The sequence below is a fragment of the Caenorhabditis briggsae genome (genome assembly GCF_000004555.2).
Source record: "Caenorhabditis briggsae complete genome, chrV, whole genome shotgun sequence".
NCBI classification, from domain to species: Eukaryota; Metazoa; Nematoda; class Chromadorea; order Rhabditida; family Rhabditidae; genus Caenorhabditis; species Caenorhabditis briggsae.
In genome coordinates, this window is record NC_013488.2 from 8,361,213 (window position 1) to 8,371,256 (window position 10,044).

Consider the following 10,044-nt stretch of genomic DNA (forward strand, 5'->3'; position numbering starts at 1 on the left):
CCCTTTCCTCGGAATCGGTGGAGTCTCAATTTTCAATTCAACGAGAGAGAAACTCTAGAGAGTGTTGGCTGTCGCGAGAAACTGAGAAAAGGCAGTGCAAACACCGTTGAATGTACCACATTTGACGAACAAATGCACTTGCGCGGAATAAAATTCTTTAATTTTGAGACTTCAATTTTTTGGCTCATTTCGCTTTTCTATGGAGGTTATTCATGATTTGTTTTTCTGAACACTAAAAACAATTTTTCGCATGGACCAACAAGTGAAAAAACATTCTTTATGTCATGAATAAGCTCATTCGTAATATTTCTCTGATTTTAGTCGTCTTAAAAAAAAACATTCAGGTAATAACTTCCTACACAGGAATCGAAGATCGACACAGATGTCCAGCAAAGAAAGTAGTAAAAATTAGAAAAGTAATATGTGGCGATTCGCAATCTACACACAGAAAACAACGTAGGTTTTCTAGAAGCAGAAAGTTTTCAAAAATTATATTTTTCAGAATACTCAGCAAAACATGTATGAAAACAGTGAAACAGGCGTTGAAGCATACTGATGGTAGATCGGATTATTTTAGATTGTGGGTTTTCATTTCAGCGACATTAATCTCAAAAATGAATTCAGCTTGAGCAATGATGCAGCAGCTTCAATTAGACCAGAAAAGGAACATTCCATTACAGAAGTGTAAGTGTTTCACCGAATGCATCATGATCTGAGTGTCATTTTTCGTTTCAGGCTGTCCCTCGACGACTTTGGGCTGCTCTCCAGCAATAGGTCTCAATCCATTGAGTCTATGAGTTCTACTGGCGACACATTCTTAGAGCATCTCTTCAGGAACGATACTCTGAATGCTTTTTCAAATGTTCAAATCCCAACCACTATGTCAACCCGCGAGCTTGGTGGTTCTAGTGATGTTTTTGGATACGACTACGTTTCGGAACTTTTGTCGGAAGGTGCCATTCCCGAGGAGATTGCTGAAGATCTTGCAATGGAACCATCAACTTCTGAAACGGAAATTACGTCATATTTTGCTGATTCTGCACGCTACCATAATGACCAAGAACCGGGCACCTCTGGTTTGGAAGTCACATCTCTTCCATTCCTTATTCCGAATCTTGATGACCATGTTCTTGAGGAAAACGATAAGAAAGCCACCAGAATATTGATATCGGAAAAGCTGCGTCGAGAAAGAAAACTGAATCTGTCAACAACAGCACCCTTGGAATCTCCAGAAGATACCGTAACTCCGCTATTTCACTCTCCCATGACATCAGGAATTCCCAATTTTGGCGAAATGCTCTTTCCTGATAACATCCCCATGGAATCTTACACGAGCCAATGGAAAGATGGCGAAGCTCCAGAAGTGATTTCCACGAAAGCTTATTCAAACAACTTTCCCACTCTCGATGCTCCTACGGAATTTTCATTAGATGTTTTGGAAGGCATCATGACAGAAGGTTCGATGGCAGAGCTACTTGAAGAACTCAGAACCTTTGAACGTTGGCCAGAATGGATTTTTACTGGAGATCGGAGGACACTCACTAGAGCCAACGGAGTTCTTCGTTATGTTGTTCAAAACAGTTTAGATCTTAATGAAGCGAAGGAAGTACTTTATAACTTGTAAGTGAAAAGAGAATTTTAGCCAAATCATACTCAGATTACAACGATTTATTTCAGCACTTCTTCTCATATTCGAGCAGTGGTTCCCGACGATGTCCTCCTTCATTTTACTGTAAAATCAATAAACTCTTCTTCCAACGTAGCGGAAATTGCTTCCCAGTTGGAGGATTCGAATAGAATTGCTTTGTCTCGTGAATTAAGACCGGACCGTTCACTTGTAGAAGCACAGCTAATTGATTTGTACACAGCAGCGATCAAGAAATGCCCAAAAACCTCATCGACATTGTTAGCTCTTTGTTCCAAGTTGAACTTCGATCGTTCCGCTGAAATTTTCATGAAATGCTATGGAGAAGTACAAGCATTTGCTGGAAACTTTCTGACATCGTTTGACGGATGGAAGAAGCTATCGACAAAGTATGGAACTCAAAAAGGAATTGAAAACTACTGGACAGCTGCATTGGACAGTGAAGGTTCGATGGAAAAACGTGTCGAGGCACTTCTCGTGTACTCAGCGAAGACTGAGCATCCATTTTCCACGATGGCTCGAATGATCTGCACTTTCGTAAAACTCGACCAACTCGACAAAGGACTTGAAGTATTTCAAGCTGTTTCAGTTTCTGGTAAACATTTCATGGAGTCACTTGCTGCATTCGTTAGACAGGTATTGAAAAAAAATACAGTAATTTAAAATTCATAATCTACGTTTCAGAAAGATTTGGATTCTATCGAACGTTTGGCGACACTCATCGAGAGAGGAATGATCGCGGAGAGACGCCGAGGCGGCCGGCAGCAGGCAGTCAACAAAAGCGAAATAGAGGGAGAGGTGAGTTATGCGCTGCGTGGTCTCGGGGGTTAGGGCGGCAAGCGGAGGCGAGAGGTTGTGTGTTCAATCCCTCTGGCGTCGTTCAAAGCAGTCGTTCAGTGACGCAAGCGATTTTTCAATGCGTTTGTGCCTAATCTTTGACTGCAAGAGAATCATTGTCATAGTCAAGCGGTCCGCTATCTGTGTAGCATTCTGTTCAAGATTTGACTTACATTTTAAAATTTTCCAGAAAAAGCTGTTGCTAAGCGAGAACGTTCATGCAGCCCTTGCGAAGTTCTATGGAGTGAGTGGTCATAAGAAATCCAAGTTTGTCGATAAGAAGCTCAAGAAAAAGATCCATCGCGTCGACGAAGCACAACTTCATGACTTGTGCAAATCCATTCAAAAGGCATGGATTCAATGTGCCGATAACAAAGAATCTGTTGATCGTCTTGTAGCCTGGTGTCAATCAAATCGTGTCGAAATTGATGATAAACTCCAGAAGAAAATTTCTTCTTTCTCTGAATAGTTATTCTTGTTAGTAGTATATTTAGGTTTCTAGTTTTTTCCCCTTTCTCGTTATCGTTTTCTTCCTTACTCTTGTTGTACTTGTTTTTTCTCTGTGCCTTCGCTCACTTTTTGTAATTATAACCGAAGTATTCGAATGAAACTATTTTTTTTGAAATCAAGAATCTGGTGTAATTTTTTACTTGTCGGTTGCGTTCTTTCGCTACTTATCTCCAGAAAAAGACTTTGAAACTTTCGATAGAAACGTTCTACTCTTTAGATGCTCGGGTTTGGTAGGAACGGTTTACGACTGGTTGGTCGCCGTGGATTATCATCAGCTGTTACCCAGGTACCCGAAAGCAGAATCAAACTTTCTTACGATAATATTCTCAGACGTCTACTACGACTGCCACTCCGCCACCTCAACAGCAGCAACAGCAAAATCAATCAGGAGATGCTCGAAAAAGTTTCAGCAAGCAGAATAACCGACCGTTTGCCACTGCGACATCGTCAGAACAAATCAAATTGCAGAAGAAATATCAAGGAAACATAGAAAGCAACAAGTTGGAAACCCTACATGACGCTATTGAATAGTAAGGGACAGATAAGCATTTGTCTACTGAACTGTAATTTTCAGCATTGAATGGCGAGGTACTGTATTCCCACAAACGGTTTCCAAAATCATTGGGCTCCTCGATAAATCTGGAGAGCTTTCTGCTCTTTCCGATCGCCAACTGGCAGTTATTCTCTCGGTATTCGGAGCAACATGCGATACATTGTCTCGTTCTCTTCGCGCTCAAAATTTGGAAAAAGTTGAAACCATTCTTCGAGAGAAAGGAGTTGTTTTGGGATTGCTGTCTCGCAACCAACTCATTGAAGCGAAAGTCGACAATCGTAGTCAGGTGGATGCTGTTGAGGAGCTCGGAAAGTTTGAGGAATCCGACGTTGAACTTGATTCCAAATCGTACGTTCTTCTCTGCGAAGTCTATGCGAAACAAGCAAATACAAAAGCAATCACTGATATCATCGCTCACATGAAATCAACAGGAATCCCGTTGACAGAAGATCATGTTGCTCAACTAGTTTATTCAGTAGCAAGAGGTGGTAGTTATGGACTAGTCGGGAGAGTGATGGATACATTTGCCACTTCAATGAATGTGGTTCGCCTGAGATGTGCAGCGGCAAGAGCAATCGCTGAACGAGAGAAGACGGAACCAGGAAAAGGAGGTTCTGAAATTATCGAGATGCTCAGAGCGATTCCAACGACAGCTAAACTTCATTCGCTCGAAAACAGCAAATACGTCGTCAATGTTCTAATGGATCTCATCGAAAATGGGCAACTCGACGCATTCAATCTTCTCTCCTCATATCTCATTGTAGCTGAAACTGGATCCACTCTTGATGACAACATCCTTAATTTGCCGGTTGTGGCTCGTGCTAAAAGTCTGCTCAGTGAAGGAAGTTTAGAACAAGCGATCGCTCTGTATTCATGCGTTCATTCCTCATATTCCAATGAGTTTGTATTTTTTTTCTAATTCATCGTTCTATTTCATTTTTTTTAGCTTCTTCGTCCAAAAACTGAATCGTCAACTTGAAGATGGTCTCAAATCAATCAGTGCTTCAGAAGCTCTTCAAAATCATTTCAAAATAGTCACTTTGGCCGAGAACAAGGGTTTACTTCCATCTGCAAATGAGTTCCTTCTCACGACTTGTGCCAGAAGCCCAGTTCCTTTATTTGGAGAAGTTTTCGAACATGTTCAACAGGCAGGAGACGTCAGAACTATCCTTGGTCAAAATCCAACAATCAAAAAGCAACTGGGTCGTCAACTAGCTCAACAACTCATAAAAACAGTATCCCCTTCGGAACAAGCTGCAATTGTCGCTAAAATTGCCACTGTTATGTTTGCTCCGTCCACAAAAGAAGTTCCTGGAGATACTCGTGACTTCTATAAGATAATGTATAGAGTAGTTGGAAAAGGTGATTTTTCATCATGTAGTACTGTAATTCAATCTTGTTTGTTTCAGACGTCAAACTAGTTCTTCCTGCTCTTGATCTGATGACAAATGCCGTCTGGCACGAGAAGCGCGAGTTCGGAACCAGCATCGTTCATCAATTGCTCTATTCAGACAGAGAAGATCACTTGGCAGCGGAAAAACTTCGCATATTGTTAGAATCCAACAAACTCGGTCAACTCACTCTCTACCGTCTCCATGGAATGCTCACCAAATTTTTGATGGCTGACAAAGAAAAACGTGTAAAGTTGACTGCTAAATTGCTTGCACTCGACTTCCCACCAGAAACTGCATCGAAAGTTCCACTGAAATTCGGAGGAAAGAACCTTGCCAATTTTCTTTCAAATGAAATCATCTCACTCGATATTGCCACAAAAATTGTTCAATTTCTTGAAGATGAACCTCGTGTGCAATTGACGAATGAAGAGCTTAAAGAAGCACAAGGAATTCTAAAGTCAACTCCACAGAAAGCTGAGTTACTCAAAAAACTGAGAAAAAGTGCTACAATGCAAAGATGGAGAGCCAGTAGTGTATCTGAGTTGCTCAAAGAGCTGGCGAATTTCACAGAGAACACCAAGGAAGCCGTGAAAATTTCTTTGAAGAAGGTCATTGTTCAGAAAGTCATAAAAGAGTCATCAGACGATCTGGACTATCTTGTCGGATTTTTGGAGCACATTGTTGAGTGGAGAAAAGAAAAATATCCAGATTATTTGAAGACGTTGTTCCAAACAGTTGAAGCCGTCGCTCTATCCAAAGCTGTCTCTACCAACAACATGGTTCTTGCTGATCGTATTTGGCAAATGAGATCTGGTCATCCATCAGCAGACGTTCTTCTTTCATATGCATCACGTCTATTTGTTAATAAAGAAGTCGAGCGAGCCGATGAAGTGTGTGAAGAGTTGAGAGCCAGTTCCCAAATTATCAGACCACAAACGCTAGAAAAAATGGGACGACGACTCAAAGGAGCTGATACTGAACAAATGACAAAGTTGGCTGATTATTTAAAGAAGAGTTTTAACCTGAAGGAAAAGGACGCCCGGCGAGTTGTACTACAAGCCAAGAGCGATCAGTTGAACCAACTTATTGAAAAGTGAGCGAAATTTGTAATAGTAAACACGATTTTTTGATTTTTTTTTCCTTCAGAGACGATTTGGCTGGAGCTCTTCGAATGGCTATTGAGGAGACGAACTCGAGTAAGCGAGCATTTGGACAAGTACCAATTATGATCGAAGCGATAAAAAGGAATGATCGAAAAACGTTGGAAAGTGTGCACACAATGGTTCGCTCCGCACACAACGTTGATATGGCGAATGTTAATCTTGCCTATGCGCTGATTCATTCTGACAACGTCAATCGGGCTCTCAGTCTCGTCGAACGCCAGAATCTCACTATTGAGCGGCCAGTTTTGCAATACTTCACTACGTTAGCGTCTGCATCGGATAATCCAAAATTGTTGAGAGATCTTTTCATTGTGTTTAATGGGCGTGCGTCTACATTGGATCTCAACAATCTTCTGGAGCTCGCCACCAAGAAGTTGTGTAAGTTCCAAAAATCAATTTTTCAGATGGAAATTTAAGATGGTTTATTTGTTTTAGGGAGCAGCAATGACATTGATTCGTTGATGAAATTATCCCATGAGATCGAGTCGACTTCTTTCCCTCTTCAAAATCAACTTCGCACATTCTTCGACGATCTTAAACAGAAACACTCCTCCTCCCAATCGTCAGTCGATTTCGACTGAACCGTTTAGTCATTCAATCTTAAAACGGGCAGCATTTGATATAATCAAGTAGTAATTGATAAGAAATTTGTTTTTTACTTTCTTGGTTCTGTTTGTTAATTTTCTGAAGTAGGAATTTAGGATAAATATTAGGTCCGTTGTTTTCTTGTTTCTTTGCAATGTTTTTTTTTGGTTTTTTGCCATTCAATATAAATTTAAAGTTTGATTATTTAATAAACTTCAATAATAACATCTGTTCATGATCCTCTACCGATACTTCCAGATCTTATTAGAGAAATTAACTTCCCGAATACTTTCCAGAATGTTCCGAAGTGTCGTCGTCGCAAGAATAGCAAAACAGGCTATTGAAAATGTCACAGAACGGAAAAATGTAAAATAAATCGGAAACTAAAACTTTTTTGAAAAATTTAAAAATTCAGGCAATCACCAAAATCCAAAATATCATCAGAAACAGTCTGACAGAGTTTGATAAAAGTGTCGAGGAATACAAAGTTTATCGGCTAGTCTTCCTATTATTCTAGTACGAAAAATCGGAGCTGTGGAAGTCTCAAAACGACAACTACCGTAACCTAAAATTATTTATATTTTCCGGTTTTTTTTCGATTTTTGTCCGTTTTCAGTCAGAAATCCTAATTTTCATTGGGAAAAATAACAGAGAACTTGATGAGAAGCAGTGAAAATCGAAAAAAAACTGATAAGTATTGTAGGTTACGGTAGTTGTCGTGTTGGGACCTTCGGCCACGGCCAAAGGCGTTTCTCCTCCAGAGTGCCGATTTTTTTGCTCCAGAAAAATATTAGATTTTGAGAAAAATTTAATTTTCAGAGAGACTCATGATACTCCCGATTGGGGAGTTGTTCGAATGAGTAGTATTGCAATGGCTAATCATCATTTTGAAGAAGCCGAATTGTTTCTAAAACAACAAATGGAGGAATACGGTGGTGCAGCTCGGAGGCAAGCTCGCAATGTGGATGTTACTGATGAACAGATTTGCGCATCAATGGAACGAATTCTTCGGAAACCGGATGCTTTGGAATCCGCTTTCAAGTTTTTCGATTTTCTTCGAAAATATAAATTCTGCACGACTCGAGATGTTTTTGTCAAAGTTCTTATTGAAAGCACAGTTGAAAAGTTAGTTGAAATTATTTTGAAGCCATCTTTTCATCTTTCTGATTTCCAGGTGTGGCTGGAAAGAAGGGTTGAGTCGCCTAAACAAAATAATGAGCGAGGATAAAAGAGCGAAAAGTATGAAAATGAGTTTATTCTTCATTCTAGAGGACGCCTGGAAAGCTGGTGAAGCTGATCAAGGTAAGCGAAATCTGATCAATGATTTCAAAAATAAATTTCTATTCTTTTATAGCGGAATCAATAGTATCAGAAATGGGAAATGTGAAGCCATCTACTCTACGTTCGATTCAACTTTTCATCAGATTCAATGAGTTGCCACGGCTGGAAGCAGCTGATTACTGCAAGGTAGAATTTCGAAGAAACCCAGTGTTATTCGATGACCGTGGACGAAGGTCCCACAACGACAGCTACCGTAACCTAAAATATTTTCATTTTCCTTTTGTGTTTTCTCAATTTTCGTGCATTTTTCGGCAATTTTTTAGAATCAGAAAACTTTTATTTCCCGACTTGTCGACGAAAACCAATGAACGTTTATTGATGTAAACAACGAAAAAATTAATCCTGAAAAGAAAATATTTTTAGGCTACGGTAGTTGTTGCTGTGGGACCTCCAGCCACAGCCATCGGCGCTTCTCTTCTACAGCTCCAGCTTGAATAATAGCCATTAATCTTTATCCTTTCAGCGAAATTCAATAAAATTATCTCACGAAGATGTTGCTTTCTTTGTGGAGATGTCTGGTAAATTGAAATATGTGAGTTTTGCAATAGAATTATTTTTGAAATTCTTAGTTTTTCAGCCCATGCCTCTTCTTCGACTACTCGAAGTTCATGAGTTCGTCCCAATCCCAAAAACAAGCTTTTACTCTATCTTCGAGGAACTTATCAAACTAGCCGGTCAGCATTAGCACGGAAATCATCTTTATTTACAAATGTTATTTTGCAGGGAAATCTGAAAAATGCGAAATCCTAGAAGAGATGATGTGGAAAGTGAAAAAGAGTCGAGAAGTCAGTGATGCTGAAAAGTCGATTTTATATGGAAAGATTCGGCATTTTTATAAGTGTCTGAATGTGAAAGCGCCGGAAAAGTTGCATTATTTAATAAGAGCTGATAACAATTAGATTGTTTCATTGTTTTTTGTTTTCCTTGTTAATATAAACCTTACAAAACCATCTTCTATCCCGTTTTCGCAACTGTGACAAACTTGTAACAACTAGTACACAATAAAAAAACCTCACGTACTAGTCGACCATCGGTCGTTTCCATAATGATGATCTCGATCCTAACAGAGAAATAGTATGGGTCACGAGGAGACATTTCGAACATCCGATTACCGTATGAGGCGGGCAGGATGATTCAGAGGAGAGGGTTTGGGATGTCGAACGATTTTGAAATAAAAATGATTATTGAGGCATACAACAATTTATGTGTGGTTGTTCATTCGTCACTGTTGCAGTGGTCGTCATGCTCGGCGTTTCAACTGTTCTCATCACCGCACTGATTCTTGTCTCGAGAGTTGCCACGTTCCGAGATCAATCAGTTGCAATTCAAGGTGGGATTATGTCATTAGAAGCTTTACTAGAATATAAGATAGTTGTACATTTTTTGTTTGAACCTTTTGTAGATACCGTACTCCCTCTGATAGAAGCCCACCAAAACCGTCAACTTTGAGCTCATTTATCTTGTTTCCTGTGAAGGAAATCGAAATATGTCAACTGATAAATGGCGTTTCATAATATAAGAAGGAGCGATTTTCGAAATTTTCAATTTTCATCCCGAATCACTTCGATTCCCATTGTTTCTGATTATCTGCAAAGTATACTTGGATCTCCTAAATTTTGCGTTTTTGTGTCTCGAAAGCCTATCAAAGAACAATATGTCTTTTCACGGTGACCAACGAGGAAACCACCAAATCGATTTCGACGAGTTCTGTGTGGTTATGACAAGACTCACCATGAAAAAAAGCAACTGGAATGAGGTCGTCAAGGAGTGTTTCACAGTTTTTGATAGAGTAAGTTAATCAATTGATAGAGTTTTTTGGAGATTCAAATTTAGTCAAAAGTTTTAAGTTTTGAAGTTCCGTTTTTCCTTTGATAGGAGCCCACCCAAATTGCCAACTTTGAGCCCATATACCTCATTTCCAGTAAAAAATAACAAAAAGTGGCCAACTGACAAAATGTTCAACATATTCAAAAATATTTTTTCAGTTGCCAAAATTTCAATGTCTCTCATATGAAC

General features: G+C 39.5%; 4 protein-coding genes across 4 annotated transcripts in view; all 4 read left to right on the plus strand.

The window, feature by feature from the left end:
* The window catches only part of Cbr-ril-2, a gene marked incomplete at both ends in the record, with an annotated part of 6,056 nt that extends 3,105 nt beyond the window's left edge, over positions 1 to 2,951 (plus strand). Inside the window, 6 exons of the mRNA XM_002636750.1 lie at positions 503 to 580; positions 625 to 684; positions 736 to 1,620; positions 1,678 to 2,281; positions 2,330 to 2,443; positions 2,673 to 2,951. Of these exons, the coding sequence (XP_002636796.1) occupies positions 503 to 580; positions 625 to 684; positions 736 to 1,620; positions 1,678 to 2,281; positions 2,330 to 2,443; positions 2,673 to 2,951 (2,020 nt within the window). The remainder of the gene's footprint in view (positions 1 to 502; positions 581 to 624; positions 685 to 735; positions 1,621 to 1,677; positions 2,282 to 2,329; positions 2,444 to 2,672) is intronic.
* Positions 2,952 to 3,209: 258 nt separating this feature from the next.
* CBG23538 lies at positions 3,210 to 6,683 on the plus strand (the record flags this gene model as incomplete). The annotated part of the gene is made up of 7 exons (XM_045237385.1): positions 3,210 to 3,278; positions 3,323 to 3,522; positions 3,567 to 4,445; positions 4,492 to 4,907; positions 4,955 to 6,032; positions 6,086 to 6,480; positions 6,520 to 6,683. 7 exons carry the CDS (start codon positions 3,210 to 3,212, stop codon positions 6,681 to 6,683), a joined length of 3,201 nt encoding a protein of 1,066 aa, XP_045097731.1.
* Positions 6,684 to 6,984: 301 nt separating this feature from the next.
* CBG23537 lies at positions 6,985 to 8,927 on the plus strand (the record flags this gene model as incomplete). The annotated part of the gene is made up of 8 exons (XM_045237386.1): positions 6,985 to 7,053; positions 7,103 to 7,182; positions 7,507 to 7,812; positions 7,862 to 7,989; positions 8,042 to 8,154; positions 8,492 to 8,560; positions 8,606 to 8,702; positions 8,752 to 8,927. 8 exons carry the CDS (start codon positions 6,985 to 6,987, stop codon positions 8,925 to 8,927), a joined length of 1,038 nt encoding a protein of 345 aa, XP_045097732.1.
* Positions 8,928 to 9,231: 304 nt separating this feature from the next.
* Positions 9,232 to 10,044, plus strand: part of Cbr-ttr-43 — a gene marked incomplete at both ends in the record, with an annotated part of 2,327 nt that continues 1,514 nt past the window's right edge. Inside the window, one exon of the mRNA XM_002636747.2 lies at positions 9,232 to 9,358. Coding sequence (XP_002636793.2) covers positions 9,232 to 9,358 — 127 coding nt within the window. The remainder of the gene's footprint in view (positions 9,359 to 10,044) is intronic.